Below are 21,606 nucleotides of genomic sequence, written 5' to 3' on the forward strand. Positions count from 1 at the left end.
ATATATATATATATATATATATATATATATATATATATATATATATATATATATATATATATATAAATACCGGCGGATATATATATACATACCATATATACCATATATATATATATATATATATATATATATATATAGAGAGAGAGAGAGTATGTATACTGTATATACACAAAATGCCTATGGCAGAAAATACAAAAGACAACAAAGGACGGTGCTGCGGCTCTACTACACTACAGGATTGGGGATTCAAAAGCAGGTACACAGACGTCTGTTCAGATGTGCGTTTACTGTTGGGGTTAAATCCCTGATCCTGTCTGCCTGGTCTGGGCTAGCAGCTAAATGCTAACTCTGCTGAATGGGGACGGGAGGATTTCCCCAATGCCGACCCATATTAACCACACGTCTATTATTACACAAGTGTGATGTGTAAACTTGAAGTCACCAGTGCACACACACTGACAATGGAATATACAGTGAAGTAGAAGACATTGTGTGTACAGCAGGTACAACTGAGATGAGTTATTTTATATTTACATATTCATAGTGTTACGGCCACTAGTGCCGCCCCTTGTATTTTTCTTTTCTCCCCTTTTCTTCCTTTGTTCGGTGGAGCTAGTTTTGCACGTGTGAATATTGCAGTTATATGCTGTGTTGCTGAGTGCTGCTGGAGTGATATGGACTACAACCTCCAGGGTCCTGGCAGATGACGCCACTCTCTGGCACCGTCGTCACAGAGTAGGAAGTAAATAAATACACGTGCGGTGGGCAGCGCGTGTGAGTAATTATGTCCGAGCAATAAGACCACATACAAAGCCTTTGAGGAACGCAACTTTGTGCATAGCTGTATGTACAGTCTATGCCTCGCGCACGTTACCATGCTACAAGCTGTTCGGAGTTGAGCATCGGCGACCCACCTAGCTTCATGGACAACCGTCCTGAGCATCCTCTCTCTCCACCCACCCACCCAACCAAACTGAACTTTCAATCCACCATCGCACTCCTTGGCGGAGCCAATGCTTGAAGGGCTGTAAGGACAACTGCAGGAGCTGTCTAGAAGAAGCCCATGGTCCATGCCAGATTAGCCACTCCCAGTCGGTAGGGAAAACTGTGTGGTTTATTCAGTTTGCATTACTCGCTGTTACTCGTTGTTTTTCCTTTTCTGAATGTACGATGAATTGCATTTTTCACCGTTTCAGAAGATAACGCTATTGCAATTTGTCCTCAAGGGTTCAGAGAGTTGGGGAAAACTATGAGCTGGCGTTGCGTTAAACCAAACCTGGCGAGGATGCAGCCAGCGGTTATCATCAGCTGTGGCTTTAGCAATGTGCTCAAGGCAGAACATCTATCACCTGGAGTCCCGTTAGTCTTCAGATCATTTTGGCTAAAAAATACAGTTACTGTATTTAGATACTATATATTCCGATGTGGCAGCCGGCCACAGTGGAACAATAGTTTCTAACTGTATTTACAAAATATATATTCCACTGTGGCAGCCGACCATAGTGGAATAATAGTTTCTAAATACAGTAACTCTATTTACAAAATACACAGTGGATTGAGTGAAGTGTATGGCAGCACACTGCACCAGTTAGACTAGTCGATAAAACTAGTCAATTAACAACAGCAATGAAAGCAATTGATACTTGTGTGCTGAATGAGTGAATATTCAACACAGCAGCATTATTTATGGATTGGCTTTTGTAATATTCGGGTTAAAAAGCTCAGATGACGTCGGTCGTCCGTGTCATTGATATACTTGTTTGTTTACAGAATTCACGTCCGTGCTCATTGTTCTGACTTGCTGTGTGCCCCCAGTTTCCGGTTGCGTGACGTCAGGGTGTCCTCAAGAATTCCCTTTCCATAGCTTGTTTGCAGCCACGTGATTCCGCTGACGTCGCTGGGGGGCCAGCTCTCCCCGAGCTACTAATTAGAATGGAGGAAAGCGAGTATGCAAGAGGGTGCCGCGCCACGCTGCAGGTATCGCCAGAATATTGCAAAAGATATAGGATATGATCCGTATACAATGAAGAGAAGCATTTTTCAGCAACTTTTGCGAAAGCTTTCCTATGTAACCTGCTGCTGGTTGCCCCCGAGCATGATCACGTGGTTTGCAAACAAGCCAATGCCATCTTGACGTGACGTCACCTGAAAACAACCTATAGAGAGCCAAAGCCGACGTCACTTCCTGCTTCAGCATGCGCACCAAGAGATTTCATGCAGCATTTATTTTCTCGTAGACATTTCGTAAAATGCCTATAAATAGTTGTACTTGGTCAAACCAAACAATTAATCTATATTTAGAATGAGGAGAGACTATAGAACATTTCACTTTGACCAAAACTAAAAACAAAAAGAGAATAAATTATTACATTGTTGTTGTTGTTGTTATTACGTTTTGGTCCGAGTGAAATGTCCCGTGGTCTCTCCTGTTTCTAAATATGGCTGAGTTGTTTGATTTGACCAAGTAAAAGCATTTCTTATACGCATTTTACTAAACGTCTATGGGAAAATAAATGGCGGTTGAAATATCTTGGTGCGTATGTCTAACACGGAAGTGGGCGTGACTTTGGCTCTCTATTCTATTTGTGTAGCTTGATGCTGCTCCTAGCCCCGGTCCGGACGGACTAACCTGCTCCGTGCAGCTTCACTTGGGGGTTCAACAGGACATGGAGCAGCTTCCTCTGGCGGCGGATCTCCTGCTCTGACCGCTGAACTTTGTCTTCATACTCGGCCACGGTTTTCTCAAACAGCCCGAAAATCTCCTGCGCAGCCGCAGTTAGGCACTCGTGGAGCAGCGCTCTCAGCTCCACCGGTGGGATTTCAGCCCTTTCTTTCCCCTTTTCCAGCAGCAGCAGAAAGTCTTCAGCAGCACAGCTGATCCGCTCCTGTACACACAGCCTCAGCTGCTGACCGCCCAAGCCGCCGGCAGACATGTTTACTCTGCCTCCCTTCCAAGTCCGACAAACAGCGAGCGCGGCGAAGGAGGAAACAACAACAACAGCAGCAGAGCCAAAGAACCGCTAACTGTCTTCCGGGTCAACGTGGTTCGCGTTTGTGGAGTGAAGCAGAAAGAGCAGAGCGCGCCTCCTGCTGGCCTGGAGGGGCACAAGAAGATTGAAGTATCCAACAAACAAGGACAGCGATCAAAGGTAGCTACATAAAGCAAGTTAGCTGCTATTTACATTATAATAAGTGTGATGTGTGGCCGTTATACATATGTATAGGAGAGACAAATTAAAATAAAAAATAATTATTTACCTATATACAGTCTAAGTATAGGTGTAAACCACACTCGATTGTAAACAAGTAGAAATCAGATATTGCCCCGTTGTTTATCAATCTATAAGCAACACTTTGAGACAGTATAGGCTAATTGAGACACAGCTTTGGGACAGTTATTAAACAGTTATTGCACAGTTAGCACGTTTCACCTTAGAGTAGTGTGTGTGTGTGTGTGTGTGTGTGTGTGTGTGTGTGTGTGTGTGTGTATGTGTGTGTGTGTGTGTGTGTGTCGGGGGGGGGGGGGGTAGGTGCAAGTCTCTGACCCCCCCAACACACACACACACACACACACTTATTCATTTAATTAATTCACTTGAAAATAGGCTACCGTAAAACTTCAAATAAACGCAGAGCCGAGTCCAAAATCGACGCCGGTCCCTTATAGATGCCGGGTCTGGCTACATGTTTTAGTAAATAAACGCTGGTCCCAAATAGACACCGGGTACTTTTTCATTACGGTATGTTTTTGTGTTGCGCTCAGACTGATTTCACAGTCACTTACAGTACGGCAATATGCTGCCGTGCCCTATTCGCCAGGGTAAAACCAGGCGAACGTGTTCTTGAAAAGTACGTTAGAGGCATAGCCTGTGACGCCACGTTGAGGCTGGGTTTACCCAGGCTACTATTCTATCTGTGATAACTAAATAATGACTGAATAACAACTGAATCAGGCTTTTTTTTTTATATATTGTACTAAGGTTGAATGGTAAATGGTAAATGGTATGATCAAATGTTTCATGTCCTCTTTAACATAATTCACATGTTCAAGGGATGAGCCATCACTAAAAGAAATAGACAAATCTCAGGAGTCACCAAGGCCTGCTCTTGCACCAAACAACCTACTGCAGCAGCATGACCTGTTTTCATTTAACAACAGTGAACACTAGATGTATAAATTACAGTGTCATCAGCATAAAGCTGTACTTAGTTTGGCTGCCATTGAGACCAGGGTGGGAATTTCGTCATTTTAGGGGCAAGGCCATCTGACCTTCGGCATCAACATTTTTTTTAGGGCACAAGGCCATGCCAAGGCACAAATGCAATTGCTCTATTGACATCGTGAAGAGCAATTTTTCTGGAATGTGTGTTAAAATGATTCAATTACAGTACACATCCTTTGCATTGCAGGCTACATTAAACTGAGATCACTGACACATTTAAAGCAACTTTTATAGCAGGGCACTGCCAAGGTGGCCTTAGGGATCTCAGGCCATCACGGCCAGAGGGAGAGGCAACAGAGGCCATGGCCTCCATGTATTTCCCACCCTGATTGAGACTGACTAAGGGCTGCACAGGCCTCAAATCTAGGCCCCTAGCCTGGCCCAGGCCCTACATGTTTGGGTCCGATCCCGATGTGATCCCTACAGCTTGTCAGAATTTAGGCCCCGAGCCTGGCCACGGCCCGTCCCCTGAACCTTATGTGTTTGATCAATTTCTAATAGCCTAAGCCCATCAAATCAACACTGCAGAGAAGTGCATTCAGAAGCAACATGCACATCATTAGTACATTTTAATAGAGCTGTAGTTGTTGAGTGGTTAGGTTTGAAACCAGACTGGCATGGAGGTAAAATGTTCAAATCAGCATAGTGTGATAATTGATTAAAAACAGGGGTGTGGTGCTGTGGGAGCGCAGGGGAGCGGAGTGGAGGGTTGTCCAGATAGCACTATACACACCTGATTGAAAATGTATTTCTCAAATACTTTAGCTACAGGGTTGATAATGGAAATTTGACAGTAATTGTTAATGTCAAGGGGGTCGCTGATCCCCACCCCACCTTATGAAGTGGAGTAACTATGGCAGATTTCCAGGTGGAAGGCAGGGCACACGTTGATAAAGAGAGGGTGAATAGGTCACAGAGTATAAACATCAGAATACGACCAGCTAACTTACCGTAATACGTTTTGTCTCAATGCCATCTGGTCCTGTTCCACGGTTATTCTTTAGATCGTTAATAATTGCATAATTGAACTTCGACGGGTAGTATTTTTCGAAAGGAAAAGGAGCTACTACAGGTAGAACTAAGATAATCACATGCTATGGATGGAGCTACCTATAGAGGAAAAGTGCTGATTAAATACATTAGAGATAACAGAAGGGTCATACATTATGTTGTCATTGACTCTAATTTGGGTACCGGTATTTTTACTTTACTTATTGAAGATGTTATTTAGTCTTTTCCAGAACAGTTTTGGATTGTGCATATCTTCAGAGAGATGTTTTTTTGTAGAAGGCTGATTTGACGTTACGTGTTTTCGTTTCAGATAAGTTCGTTAAAGATCAATATGATATTTGTCCAAGTCAGCAGGATCCTTGGATTCCCTGTAAATTTTCCAGGCTTTGTCACACTGTTTAAAAAGATCAGTCAGAGCTGATCCAGGGCAAATGTTCACCTCTAACCCTGATTTCCCTCCAGGGGGCATGCTTGTCAATGACTTGTGAGTTCAGAGTGAAAAGTTCCAAGCATCTTCAACATAAGGTTTACAGGTTTATACTGAGCAACCCAGAGTCTAATTAGGTAAACGTTTGGGAGAAGGCTCCTTCTTTTCAAATGCATAATTGTTAGACCTTTGACTGTACCAATTGGGAAGAATCAAGGGAAGTAGGTAACTGGAGCTGGGTAAGGGTCTGAGAGAGGAGGGGAGGAGATGCACGTTCGCACTTGCACACACACACACACACACACACACACACACACACACACACAGGCATGCACGCACACACACACACACAGACGCACGCACGCATGCACGCACACACACACGCACACACACACACACACACACACACACACACACACACACACACACACACACACACGCACACAGGAGACAGGACAGGACAGAGAAAAACAAGAACATGATTTTTAATATTTGGACATTGGACACAATCTTCATCATTTTGGCTCTGTAGGCTACACCACCACAATCGACTTGAAATGAAACAAGATGTGCTTTAACTGCGGACTTCCACCTGTAATTTGAAGGTATTTACATCCAAATCAGGTCAACGGTGTAGGAATTACATTACATTGTAGGGGACCAACATTACATTTTAAGGGACCAAAAGTAATTGGACAAACTAACATACGGTAGTCATAAATCAAATTGTCACTTTTAATAGTGTTGCAAATATAATTAGCAACCTATGTGCTCTGTCTCCCCCCTCATGCGCTGTTTTTGATAAGATAAGATAAGATGATAAGATGATCAATTGGGATAGATCCGTGTTTGGTGCAGTTGATAATTTTCTGTATTTTTCCCCCAGGCTACACAGCTTTGCTACAGACAACAAGGTTTGCTCTTCCACATTCAGTTGGTGGGGCGGCGCTGTGAGCGAGCAAATTAAATGACTGTTACTTTGTGATGTCACAAAATCACAGAAGTCAAAACGGCTCGTTTGGAGGCACTTTTTCCTTCATAGCGTGACTTTATCATGTGACTTCATCATGTGACTTCATCATGTGTTTTGAGACTTCCATGATGTTTATAAACTGTAGCACGCCCACGTCTTTTATAATCAAAGCAAGGAAATCTTGTTTTACACAACATGGGACCTTTAAACATGTATCCCTGGCCTGTTTACTTTGGTGGCAATTTAATAAGACAATTTTCAAAAGGCAATGGTGATAATTCAAAACCAGATCATCATCCTACAATGTGTTGCATTTAAAAATCACATTATGGATTCAATAACAGCAATAACAGTGAAGACCCTGGTCAGTTGATCGTGTGCTTCTGTGGTGATATAACGGAGATATGGCCATCTCTAGTGTTTCTATGGTGTTTTCCTGTGAAATGCTTGTGAAACCGTGGCACGCAGACAAAGTACAAGACAGAGTACAAGTACTCAAGTGAGTAGTGAGTAGTTTTTTGTTGTTGTACCTTTAAAGTATTTTTTCTATACTTTCTCTTACTTGAGTTATTTAAATAATAGATGCTACTAATGGATTCTACTAAAGTTGAAAAAAGTTTTGGGCTTTAATAGTCACCCTTTAAAATCAACTTCTTGTCTTCATCACTTTGATGAACTTATTTGTATTATCACACACTTCATGATTGTTATTATCCCTACCTTTTATATGCAGCAGCTTAAGCAGTTTGATACTTGTACATCAGCTAGTTCTCTTCCAAGCTCACCTCTCTTGCTCATTGTACTTAGTTGCACTGTTTCCCACAAACTCCCCCGGTCCCCAGAGGTCCAGGGAAACCTGATCTTCGGCCTCTATCTCCATCTGATTGTTTCTTCTTCAGGAGCGGTGATTGTGATGCACAGCAAAATGTCTGCACTTTCCACAGGTGTGTGGGTTATGTTTTGGACAACTATAAGGTAAGCAGACATTTGTTTACTAATAGGCCGCCGTGCTAATCTTTCCAAATTGATGGAATTTTGTTTTATAAAGCTTTGCGTGATTCTTTATTGTGACCTGTTAAGCATTATTGTATAGCTGTTGTGTATGTTAGACCTATTGAGAAATACATTTCTGGCTATGCTGGTGCTGTAAGCCCCATCGTTAAATATGGTGATGTGGGCATTATTGCCATCATTATATCATGCAAACTCTTTTGAGTTGAGGAGTGTAATTTACAGGCTGTAGACCCCACAGCTTAGTATGTGGACACTGCTCATCAAGCATATAATCCAAGTCTTCTGATATGCCACATCTGTGAGCGAAAAAACAACACCACCAAATTTGATCCATTATGTCATGGTCATGGAAACCGAGTCAGATCGGCATTGTATTTACTTCTGCATTAGCAAACCTCAGGAGGCCACCGGGGGCGCGCAACATTTGTGTGTGTGTGACAGTGATACCTAATGCCATGGGATTGGGAAACGTAACCTTCACTGCACTGATTCTAGGATTGTTTAAATTCTGATCAACTAAACACACCCTTTCTCTCTCTCTCTCTCTCTCTCACACACACGCCGTGCGGTGCGAGCGAGCGCGTGCACACACACACACACACACACACACACACACACACACACAATTTAATCACTAGGAAGTAATTCAACCAAATAGAAGGAGTAAAGTGTGTTTATTATTAATAGAAGTTCTATTCATCCGTATGAAGCCCCGCCCACTTGACCCATTGTATCACAACTTCCTGTTCAAATCGCTGGCTGTTTTACCTGCTCAAACTAGTCTGACTCACCTGGTCAAACCTGGTTTGACTCACATTATGAGTCAGACTAGGTTTATGAGTCACAAGAACTGTAAATACAACTTACAGTTGTATTTACACTTCCTGTTAGTCTCTCAAGCCAGACGGTCTCTTCTCCCTAAGGTGAATAAATTGTGAAAGCATGGCACAAAAGTGTTGACCAACCTAAAACTCTGAGTTCATCGTAGTCAGATTCAGTACTTCTCGCGTTCTTTGTGATAATGAAATAATGGCTGACAACTTAATAGCGACTGCATTAGGATTTATGTTTATGTTTTAGAGATACTGGTGGAAGGAGGGCAGTGGAGGCACAAACACAGATCTGAATAGATGAAACATGATCTTCAAGCAAACATTGTTTTGTTTGTTTATGGCCTAGTTCTCGCTTAGATTACACTTTGGCAGAATCACAACAATAATAAACTTGGGTATGAAATATGGCTGACAACTTAATAGCGACTGCATTGGGCTTTATCTTTTAGAGATACTGTACAAAGGTGGAAGGAGGCCATTGGAGGCACAAACACAGACCTGAATAGACGAAACATGATCTTCAACCAAACAAGGAAATTGTTTTGTTTGTTTATGACCCAGTTCTCGCTTAGATTACGGTTTTGCAGAATCACAACAATAATCAACTTGATCCTGGAATAGGCTACTGTGGATAAGATAAAAAAATAATCAAACATAACGCTGTTTGGCAGTATACCTACACTAGGTCTAGAAACGGTACCCATCTTCCAAATTCACACGAATTTCATGTTATATAAGACTTGTGCGCGCGCGCGCGTATAAAACACAACCACCCCAAGATGTGCCCATTTTCACATAAACAGCTTCAATATTCATCACGAGGAAAAGTACCAAGGTAGGTTCACATAGGATATATTCAAAAATACTCAATTGATCCAGAGACCTTCGGTCTGGCAGGTCTTTTCAGGGTTTATGTGTTTTGCTTGTTTGTTTTGTTTTACAGAAAAGACAGATCTGTCGCAACTCCGCCGGTGCCCTTTTACACAGGTGTTGACACCCAAACATTGTCCTTCTTCCTCTGAAGCCACAGCCTAGCTGGCTTCCTCTGCCTCCTCTCCTAGTTCCCTTACGACTCTCAGTAGGTTTGAGCCCGTCAAGCCATGGAGCGCCTGAACTACTGCTTTGCTGACAAAGCCCCGGCATCCGACCTCAGTGCGGTAGACCCTGGCGTTCCAGCCAGTGTCTTGGCTCTGCCAGCTCTGTAGGGAGTTTTATTTCATACTGTCATGCCCTCTTCCCATGGGATGGTAAGCTCTATGATGAGGAGGACCCTTTTCTCCACTGCAGACCACATTACGATGTCTGGCCGGAGAGTGCAGGTTGTTATTATGGTCTCTCTCGGGAAGACCAACAGCCTTCTGAGGTCCGTCGACATCTGCCACTCTTGGCCAGGTCTGACTCAGGTGTCTCTCCAGCATGTTCCAGCCAAGAGCGTCTGTGTCTGAAAAGCAGCGGGGCCCAACCACTCTTGGATGTAGCCGTTAGCTAGGCTACATTCTGCATTCTACATTCTGCTTCCATTCTGCTGACCTCTGATGTGGGAATTTCACAGATCTTTATTGGCCACATTATCCATTGGTATAGTGTATGTTGATAGCACCACAATGTGTACGTCCCAGGCAGATGGCTTTGATCAGTCTTTGCCAGGTCATCTGGGAGTTGTTGCTTGGCTAGCTTCCACAATTGTCTGTCGGACAGGTCTGCGGTGTACTATGCTGCCTTTTGGGTGTTTTTCTAAGCCAGCCATGGAATGGGCTCTCCTCCAGCGATGAATATAGTGTTTTGTCTTGCGCTCCTTAATTTTTTTTATTGAGAGTCTTCTTGAGTTTGCAGCCTTAACCTTCATTTTTGCTCATGTGATCAGCTCATCAAAGCACTTGAGGAGCCTTGCTGTACATGTCTGAAGGATGCTCGTGACATCATCCATGTTATTACTCATTTAGGTTGATCACTTTGCTGCAGTAGTGCCTTAATGCCATGGCAGCAGCATGGCAGCAGTGAGGGGATATTTTGCAAAGAACAAAGACAACATTTACATAATAAAAGCCCCGCCCACTTTTGCCACCGTGGCAGTACCTCAGAAACACAGCAGTAAGGTGGCCAAACCAAATGAGTAACATCTGGATTTGCCTGGCCCCTCTGAGGATTATCTCAAAGGATGTCATGAAAAGGACAGTGGAGATAGCGCATCCCATAGCATTTCCACATTCCAGCTGTTGCTATCCTGTCGTGTAGCCTTCCAGAGCAAAGCACATGTGCAGGATATAATGCTGCAGTACTTGTAGAGGATGTTCTTGACACAATCTTTGACATGAAAGAATTCCATGGCGAAGTCTATAACTTGTGCGTCACTGAACCGTAGGTCGTTCTCTCTCTTTGCGCGCTCGATTTGTTTCCAAATCATGGACGAGTTTCTGACAGCTTGTGTCGATGTATCCATTTGTTTGCTATGAGCAAGTTGGTCATTATCCTCGCCAGAATGGAGAAGACAATCCCCCCCCATCCCCACACACACATTCAGCCAGACAACGTTTCTGAACTGGCTGATGTTCTGGGAGTTCTGCTCTTTGTGAATGAATACTCTGATGGCTTGCTGCCACTCTGCTGGAATTTGCTGCTTCTTCCACGCTTTGCACGTTTTCATAAACGCCCGTAGCACTTTCACCACCAGATGAGGGGGAGATAGAGAGAGATGGAGGGGGGGGGGGGGGGGAGTGAGAGAGAAAGAGGGGGAGAGAGAGAGGGGGGGGGGGGGAGAGAGAGACGGGGGGGAAGGGGAGAGAGTGAGAGAGAGAGAGAGAGAGAGAGCACAATGGTGAGGTCTGGCAGTCATCTGGCCAGTCAGAAAGATGACTGCTTTGTCGTAGTTTCCACCACAATCTTAGGCTAATAATGGGCACTGGTTTTGAGGTAACATTATGCTTTGTTTGCTGCTAACGTACAGTAATATACGTTCTTTAACTAACTTAGCATGTTACCTTCAATTATGGATAATCAAATTATCCATAATCTAGCTCCTCCTCCTCTGAAAAATGTGTTTCACTGTGTTCAGACATCAAACAAGAGCGTCCACCAGAGGCAAAGTGCAACTTAGGTGCTCTGAATTTGACCATCAGCTTTTTTCCATTCTACAAATATCTGGAATTCGACTCTGTATCAGACAAAACCCTAATTTTACGTTTGAATTACAACTGAAATCATGGCTGAAATCCCAACAATCATTGGCGTGATATATGATTCCTAACGTTACCCCATCAAATCGTTCCCCACCTTGACATGTATGTTAGGGTTTAAACTCCTGTCAGTGCCCCTGACCAAGGTACTGGCAAAATAACTGGAGTTGGTCCCCGGGCGCTGCACAGTGGCTGCCCACTGCTCCTAGTTCTAGAAAGGTTCCTAGAGGATGGGTCAAATGCAGAGGATGAATTTCCCCAAGGGGATAAATAAAGGATAACTTAACTTAACTTAACTTAATGGAAAGCTTGCCGGCTTGTTAGCACGTCAGGTTACAGTTCTGAATCAGTTTGCTAACCGCCACTGATCCAAGCAAATAATCATCAACATGTTAGTTCAATATAACAACACCCACCAGGTCTATATAACAACTATACCAAACATATTTAGTATGACAGGTCACACATCACTGACGGAGTTTCGCCGGCAGGGGGCATCTGTCTCACCTTTAACACCCCTAACCAGTTAGCCTGCCTGTTCTTTTTTTTATCTCTTGTTTTGATTTCAACATTAGTATAAACAGTGTTCCTCCATGATGTAGACACCTGGTTGTCCTTGGTATTCACAGTGTGTCTTTTTACAGTGTGCTGATGGCTCCTGTGGTTGTCTTGGTGATGGTGCTGCCTCTGTTGAGCAGGGCGGTCTTATCAACTCCCACTCCAAACACAAACAGCAATGATGTGAGTGAGCTTTTCTGAACACAAAAGATGAAGGAAGCCTAGTTTAGCTGGACTCACATCCGAATACGGCGGCCACCTCTGCATCAATTGGTTATGTAATGAGGTATCAAGAGGGCTGGGAATAGACCCTTCTCCCGAGGGCCATTTTGTGTCAAAAAGGCAGGGCAAACACAGGTGCAAGCAAAACACTAGTGTGGGTTTCCAACTTAGACTCATGGAAGTTGGAAACCCTCATTAGTGTTTTGCTTGCACCTGTCTTTACCCTGCCTTTTGGACAGGGAGCCACAAATTCAGCCTGAACCTTCTGCTCAGAACAACCTCCACTGTATCTTGCAGAACTATTGTATTCAGCCTTCTTTTATGTCAGGTTTGGTGTCAGTCCCTCAGAATCCAAGAGGAAGAGCTTGTTTCTAGAGTGTTCAACAATCAAACAGGATGAAATTGTTACATTACATTACATGATGTCATGTCTATGCTTTTGTCTAAAGCAACTTACAATAGTTTATGTAGATGAGAGAGAGAGAGAGAGAGAGAGAGAGAGACAGCAGAAAGAGTTGAAAAGTGTGGCTCTCTCAATACCCCTTTTCTGGGTGTCATCAAAAGGCATTGCAGGAAATTGCTAACTGAATAAGCACATGAGGCAGGTTGGAGGAAAGTGGGTAGACCAAAAAAGTAAAAACAAACTCTCTTTTCAGGTTTCAAGTGGGACAGGCGCACAGATCCAACGGTCAAGTGAGTATTAAATCCAATGTAGGCTACACCAGATGTGGTACGGCTCTGTGCCGGTCCGGTAAAACTGACGGAACAGACTCTCGCCCATTAATAGAGGGGCAATCGTACGTGGTAGAAGAAAAAAATACGCACCTGATCTATTTTTGTTAGATCGGACCCGCATGCATCTAACTGTTAGATGCATGCGGGATCTGACAAAAATAGATAGATTAGATAGTTCGATTCTAACAGATTACATTGGTGTGTGTCTGTTCAGGCATCTCTATGTATTATTATGATTACCCCAAATGTCATAATAATTATAATAATATAATTACTGCTACCAAAACGACTAATAACAATAGCTTATTTTATTGCAGTTCCTCCTCTGGTCAGACTGGTTCACGGATACTCCAGTAACCCCTGCTCCGGCAGAGTGGAGGTTTACCATGATGGCCAGTGGGGGTCGGTATGTGATGACCAGTGGGAGCTGGTCGATGCCCAGGTGGTGTGCAGGGAGCTGGGCTGTGGCAGGGCTGTGTCGGCCAACGTTAGAGCCCACTTCGGTCGGGGAGGAGGACCCATCTGGCTGGACAATGTTGACTGTACAGGATCTGAGTCCACACTGAGGGAGTGCAGACATCAGGGGTTTGGATCACATGACTGTCGCCACAGTGAAGACGCTGGCGTGGTGTGTACAGGTAAAACTCAGGCTCAGGTGAACGTCTCGACATTTTAGTCAGGAGATGTTGTAATGATTGAACATGAGAAGAACACTGCAGAGATGCTCACAAGTCATTGTTTTGCAAGTTCAAGTCAAGTCTCAAGTCTTTGAGCTAGAGCCCAAGTCAAGTCTCAAGTCTCTTATGGATGAGCGTTCTATCATTGGCTGCATGCCATCCGGTCACGTGACTTTCCGTGACACTTCCAGCCCCGGGAAGAGAGTTCCCCATTCATTTTCTCCATAGACATTTCGAAAAATCCTTATATGAGTTTTAAGGCTGGAACCAAGCCTCCAATTCCTCCCTTGAAGTTTTGAACCAGTTTAGGACACATTCACAGCGACCAAACTAGGGCATTCACAGACTAGTCGACTAGTCGACTAGTAAAACCACTAGTCGACACTGTGCTTAGTAGTCGACTAGTCGTTTTAGCAAAAAAAAAATTTTTTTTTTTTTTTTTAATATCTTTAAGAAAGAACATACATGGACTATCATATCCCATATCCCCCACAAAGAACATCAAAACACAACAAAACAAAACAAGAAAACTGCATAAGATACACAATAATCCAAGAACAAACAAGACTATTGGACAAACAACCAAACAAAAACAATGCATTCAAAGTAAATACATAGATCTTGCCCTGTTGGCAGCTAGGAAATGCATAGCTTTAAATTGGAAAGCATCCAATCCCCCAGCTGTAGTTCACTGGTGGAATGAACTCTCAAGCTACCATACGTTGGATAACATTTACTACAAGAGCAAAGGCAGATTCTTAGACATCCCCAAAATATGGCAACCACATACAGAGTTTGACTTTAAGAACTTTTTACCCCAGTGTCATTAGGCTTATCAGGATAGGAGCTGAATGCATTGTTTTTGTTTGGTTGTTTGTCCAATAGTCTTGTTTGTTCTTGGATTATTGTGTATCTTATGCAGTTTTCTTGTTTTGTTTTGTTGTGTTTTGATGTTCTTTGTGGGGGATATGGGATATGATAGTCCATGTATGTCGTGTAAATACCTCATGTTCTTTCTTAAAGATTAAAAAAAAATATATATATATTAAAAAAAAATTAAAAACGGTTAGTCGACTAGTCGACTACCTTTAGGGACGACTAGTCGACTAGTAAAATTCACTAGTCGTGAATGCCCTAGACCAAACTAGTTCTCCAGATGATCTATGATGGCTCTTAAGCAATTTTGATGACTACAATTACTTCAATCAGGAGAGGCCAGTTGGTAGGATTAGACAAACTTTATTTAGCAATCGGCATGCATGGCAAATACTTTGGCGCTTGACTCCATTGGCCAGTGGCGCTGCTCTTGAGGCAAGAGGAGGGCACCTGCATAGGCTAGGAGATCCCCCCCCCGTGGGGGATCGGGAGTCAAGACTCGTTGGTGGTGGACTGGGGAGGTGGGTGGGGCAAAACAACGCTTCGGAGGCCGGCTTCAAGGGAGATGGACTGCCGTGGGCTGCTGCTGCTATGATCGGCCAGAGAGAGAGAGGTGACGTAGAACCCTTGCTATATATATGAGGATTAACTGACGTCATGTTTGACGTCATAGCAGACGTCATACTAGGATTTTTGACCACGTTGAGATCGGATTACGCGTGAGTGGCCTTCTGCTTGAACTATGGTCGGGAGACCTCACTACTACTAATATTACTATAACCGATTTTATTGCAGTTCCTCCTGTGGTCAGGCTGGTTGGAGGCTCCTCCAGTTACCCCTGCTCTGGCAGAGTGGAGGTTTACCATGATAACCAGTGGGGGTCAGTGTGTGATGACCGGTGGGAACTTGTGGATGCCCAGGTGGTGTGCAGGGAGCTGGGCTGTGGCAGGGCTCTGGCGGCCCCTGGTGGAGCCCACTACGGTCAGGGAGAAGGACCCATCTGGCTGAACAACGTCATCTGTACCGGATCTGAGTCGACGCTGAGGGAGTGCAGACATGCGGGGTTTGGTTCACATAACTGTGACCACAGTGAAGATGCTGGCGTGGTGTGTGAAGGTAAAGCACAAATAGCTTAAGGTTTAAGTCAGGATGCGTTGTAGTGACTGATGAGTTAACTGTTATGTAAAAAAAACAAGCGTGATTTCGCAACCAGATATGTGAATTTACCATTTTTCTGGACCAACAGAGTGACAGGTGCGGTGCAGACAGGATGTGTGTATTTCACATAAGAACGCTTTGGAAATCATGTCGAGAGCGCTTCCAATGCGTACAAAACGCAGCACACTGAGCGTTTTTGTGTGTGCTTTGTTTTGTTTTTCCCTGCAGTCTCGCGCAGTACAGTTCAGGACACAATGATCACACGGATGGTAGCTAGCTGGTTTAGTCTGGTTTAGTTGTTGATTGTTCGCACTGTAAACATGAAAGCCAGATTATTGGCTATTCTGGCAGCAGCGGAGGTTGAAGATCCCCCTGGCAGGAGAAGAGGTAGGAGGAGTCACATTGACGAGCAGTGCGCTTTTCCTCCAAATGTTGAACTTTTTTCAGCTTGAGACATCCAGAGAGCTCCGCCAAAAAACACTAGCCGCCAAGAGCGCTTAAACGCCAGGTGTGGTCCTTGAAAGAGGAGCGTGCCTAGCGCGTCCATAGAGAATGTACCATAGAGAATGTACACGTCCTGTCTGCACGGCACCTTACAGTGGTTCTCAAATGGGGGTCCGGGGACCCCCAGGGGTCCTTGAGGGGGTTACAGCGGGTCCCCAGCCAAAAGGGGGATAATCTAGTTTTGCTATAATTCCATTCATGAGTAACACAATGACTATTTTGTTCATGGGTTTTATACACTTTCTGTAATAAAACATCTAAAAGCATCAATCTTATTATCATATGGGGGACCGTGGGACAAAATCAGAGTCCAACGTCTAATCTTTGTCAGTTTGGGGGTCCTTCATGTGAAAAAAATTGAGAACCACTCACTGCCTTATACAGTAGAAACAAGACAGAGTCTAATAACTGCATGCCTTCCATGTGCAATGCTTAGTTATGGATATACTGTAGCAAGTTGCTCACAGCGTGGCCACCAGGCCAAGCCGTCTAGTACAGAGTTTGTCTGTACGTCAATCATTTTAGCCACTATAGAGCTTTGAGCAGTTTTGGAGCAGTTTACTGACTGATAAAACATGAAGAATTCTTCAGATTTACACTAAATGTCTGTCTGTCTGTCTGTCTGTCTGTCTGTCTATGACATCATCAGTCATTTATGACATCTTCAGTCATTTATGACGCCACATCTGAACTCATGTATGTTATGACATCATAACATTATGACATGACAATACATCAACGATATGACATCATAACATTATGACATTGTAGAATTGTATGACATAATCAGTGATTTACGACATCATCACTGTCTGTGACATCGTCAGTTATTTATGACATCAACAGTAGCGGTGTGAGCTGTAATTGGTCTACTTTCACCGGGACAGACAGACATGCATACGGACAAACCTTGTAGACGGCTGGGCCTGGTGGCCACGCTGTAAAAATGTCCCTCTAAATGAGTCAAAATGTAATTAAACCTGTTAATGTAATACATTGCTTCATAAGGTTACAAGTAAATATGGTGTCACCCATGAGTGATATCAGCACCTGCACCCCGTGGGGACAATCAGCAACAAGATGCTTCCGTTTCATCAAAATTGGATCAGTGGTGTAGCAGTTATGGCCTTTTCTTGTTTTTACTTTTTATTATAGTGTCGCTATTAAGCCAATCATACAGTAACACCTTTACACAGTACCAAAAGGCATCATTTGCCTAATAATAATTTAATTATAGGCTACTGTAGTTATCCATAACTAGGTAACTACAGGGTAACTACAGGGGCGCGGGCTGTATTCTAAAGCAATGTCAATCCCCTACTTACAGTACATGTAATTACAGGGTAACTACAGGGGTGCTATGGTCCTGGTTTTGATTGAAATATTGGTGTCTTGTAAGCCCATGTGGGCTAGGCATACAATGGATGCATGACACAATAATAACAACTAGGCCTGCGCCCACCAGCTGGCAGCCGTATACACAGACATCTTCAACCAGTCTCTCTCCCTCCGACGAGTTCCCTCCTGCTTCAAGGCAGCAACAATCATCCCCATTCCCAAACAGCAAAAAGTGACCAGCCTCAACGACTGGCGCCCAATAGCCCTCACGCCAATAGCCAGCAAGTGCCTTGAAAAGCTGGTCATATCAAAGATCCGCCCCACACTCCCCCCGGACCACGACCCGCTACAGTTTGCATACCGCCCCAACAGGAGCACAGCGGACGCAGTAGCACACGTGCTCCACACCGCCCTGTCCCACCTGGAGGGGAAGGACACCTATGTAAGAATGCTGTTCGTGGACTACAGCTCAGCATTCAACACCATAGTACCCTCCAGGCTGGTAAGCAAACTCAGGGACCTGGGACTAAACACAGCGATGTGCGACTGGATCCTGGACTTCCTGACAGACCGCCGCCAGGTGGTGAGGGTGGGCAACCTCACCTCCTCCCCACTGACCATCAGCATAGGAGCGCCCCAGGGGTGCGTCTCCAGCCCCTTCTGGTACGACCTCTACACCCACGACTGCATGGCGACTCAAACTTCAAACACCATCGTGAAGTTTGCAGATGACACAGCAGTCGTGGGGCTGATCTCGGGGGGGCGACGAGACGGCCTACAGAGAGGAGGTGAGGGTCCTGGAACAATGGTGCCAGGACAACCACCTCTCTCTGAACGTCTCCAAGACCAAGGAGATCATTGTGGACTACAGGAGAAGGGGGGGCGCACACCCCCCAATCACCATCAATGGCACAGTGGTGGAAAGGGTGGACAGCTTCAAGTACCTGGGAGTCAACATCCACCAGGACCTGACCTGGGCCGGCCACACCGCCACTGTGGTCAAAAAGGCCCAACAGCGAATACACGGACTCAGGCGCCTGAAGAAATTTGGGCTAAGGAAAGAAATCCTCAGGGACTTCTACACAGGCACCATTGAAAGCCTGCTGACTGGCTGCTTCACCGCCTGGTACGGGAACTGTACCACCATGGACCGCAGGGCGCTACGGAGGGTGAGGCGCGCGGCCCAGCACGTAACAGGAGACGACTTGCCAGAACTGCATGAACTGTATAACCAGCAGTGCCTCAGGAGGTCCCTGAAGATCATCAAAGACACAAACCATCCCCACAACAGTCTGTTCTCCCTGCTACCCTCAGGGAGGAGATACAGGGTTCCAAAAGCACGCACAAATCGCTTGAGGAACAGTTTCTTCCCGCAGGCCACGAGACTCCTTAACATACACAAATAGTGTAGTAGTCATACCGTACCGTACTGCAGCTGCTACCATTATGTATGCCTAATGTTTAATTGTATGTTTAACAAGGTACATGCTATTTGCACCTGTATGTCAAATACGTCGAATTTAAAATGTCTGAACACGTCTTAACGTATGCACAATGCCTAATGTTTAATTGTATGTTTAATAAGGTACATGCTATTTGCACTGTATGTCAAATACGTCGAATTTAAAATGTCTGAACACGTCTAACGTATGCACATGACATGTGCACCTATGTGCAATGAATAAGCCACTGACTTGTCTTATCGCTATTCTGCCTTATTGCCTGTTGCTGCTTACTATTGCTTATTGATGCCTATTTCTTATTGCCTATTGCTCATTGCTTGTTGCCTATTTGTACTATGTCGTAAACGGAGTCCACAGCACAAGAATTTCACACGTGATACTTGTACCATGGAGTGACAATAAAAATCTTGAATCTTGAATCTTGAACTCATTCATTCATTCTTTCATACCAAGTATATATGCACTACATTCTCTCCTAACTTCTAGGCATTGGAATCCAAGTGAAATCACACAATTTACTCATTTTCAAGGTAATAAAATAGGTCTAGCTGCCGTCAGCAAAGCTCCAAGTCGAGGCTGACGCTGTAGCATTTCCACCTTAAGGTTATGGGTTCTTCTCAGCTCTTTGTAGGACAGACGGACATTCTTGATGAACACTACCTACATTCAAGTGTTGATAACTAAAGAGCGGATGAAGATGGCGCTCTTGGCCACCTGAAGTGTTAAGATACTCGTATAGTCGCCAGAGTTATTGCCCCACAAATCCAGCAAGCGTCCTCCGCAATAATCTCCCTTCCTCGAGGAGGCTCATAAAACACGTCCGGCCTGGTGCCTCAAAGCTGTGAAAGGAGCTATTTCCCCCGGGCTCGCCGCATTGATGGGGCACGGTGGCTCAGTGGTAGAGCTGTCGCCTCACAGTCAGAAGGTCCTGAGTTCGATTCTCGCCTGGGACACTGGGCGCTGTGGTTGTGTTCCCCCCCATATCTTCAGTGCCCACTGCCCAGGTGGGGTATCTCGTCGTAAGGGCCTTTCTGTCTGTGTGGAGTTTGCATGTTCTCCCCGTGCTCCCCCCAGGGGGTTCCTCCGTACATAACCCCCCCATTAAAAACATGCAGAAGATCCGATCGTCATCATCATCCGACCAGTGACGACAACATCCGAAGTTGGTCCCCGGGCGCTGTACGAGAAAGCGACCACTGCTCCTGGCCTGCCCCCCGGAGGAAAGGACAAGCCAGGATGGGTTAAATGCAGAGGACAAATTTCACCGGCCACCGTCAGCATGAGTGTGTTTGTGGCCATGCATGTGTTGATGTGTGATCGTGTGACAATAAAAGACGGGCTTGTCCGTCTGAAATCGTGTTTAAAAATAATTGTCACACAGGCTCGTGACAGGATTTCTTTCACTAGAAGCTGGTAAACGGACACCCAATCACTGCTCCTGTCACTTAGATTAGTAATCCACTTTGTCAACCCTCGCATGGTGTAAATGTCAGCTGTCAAATATGCCCCCAGACCTTCACACACTGAGTACGAAGATGACAAAAAGGCGTGCTTCTCAGCTTCCTGGTGAGAGACGGGTGTTTTCAGTGAAAATGACCTACATTCTCGTACCTACGTCACGACCCTAAGGTTGGGAACCACTGACCTACATTCAAGTGTTGATAACTAAAGAACGGAAGAAGGAAGAACGATTTTTTTTTCAATGAAAGTAGAGGCTTTGTTCTGTCTTTTGGGACATTCGGTGTTTACATAGTCATAGAAGAAAATATTCTGTGGGTCCCGGAATATCACTGAAAAAGGTCAGAAACCCTGGCGGGGAATGAGTTAACACCACTGTACTAATAATAATAATAATGTCTTGTTATATTGCAGTTGCTCCTCTAGTCAGACTGGTTAACGGCCCCTCCGGTAACCCCTGCTCGGGCAGAGTGGAGGTTTACCACAATGACCAGTGGGGGTCGGTGTGTGATGACCAGTGGGAGCTGACTGACGCCCAGGTGGTGTGCAGGGAGCTGGGCTGTGGCAGGGCTCTGTCGGCCCCAGGTAGAGCCCATTTCGGTGGGGGACGAGGACCCATCCTGCTGGACAATGTCGATTGTACAGGAGTGGAGCTGAAGCTGAGGGACTGCGGACATGCGGGGTGGGCATCACATGACTGTCGCCACAGCGAAGACGCTGCCGTGGTGTGTGAAGGTAAAACTCAGGCTCAGGTGAAAGTCTCCGGCATTATAGCCAGGAGTTGAATACCTGCTGCATGGATAATTTGATAACTTCCAAAATGTAACGCAATCATATCCCTCTAAATGAGTCAAGAACACAATAAAACATGTTAATGTAATACATTGCTGGATAAAGCAAACATTATGCATGAATAGTCTCGCTGGCCACACTCCTCTCCCTTCCGTCCGAGGAGTCTGGCGC

The 21,606-nt window shown here is 44.8% G+C and overlaps 1 protein-coding gene across 1 annotated transcript; it reads left to right on the forward strand.

The window, feature by feature from the left end:
• Window positions 1-9,581: 9,581 nt before the first annotated feature.
• On the forward strand, window positions 9,582-21,428 carry LOC310774282 (scavenger receptor cysteine-rich domain-containing group B protein-like; the record flags this gene model as incomplete). Its single annotated transcript, XM_083634325.1, has 4 exons — window positions 9,582-9,682; window positions 13,503-13,807; window positions 15,518-15,838; window positions 21,058-21,428. 4 exons carry the CDS (start codon window positions 9,582-9,584, stop codon window positions 21,426-21,428), a joined length of 1,098 nt encoding a protein of 365 aa, XP_083490451.1.
• Window positions 21,429-21,606: the final 178 nt, after the last annotated feature.

Source organism: Poromitra crassiceps, assembly GCF_964638095.1.
Source record: "Poromitra crassiceps genome assembly, chromosome: 3".
Lineage (NCBI taxonomy): Eukaryota > Metazoa > Chordata > Actinopteri > Beryciformes > Melamphaidae > Poromitra > Poromitra crassiceps.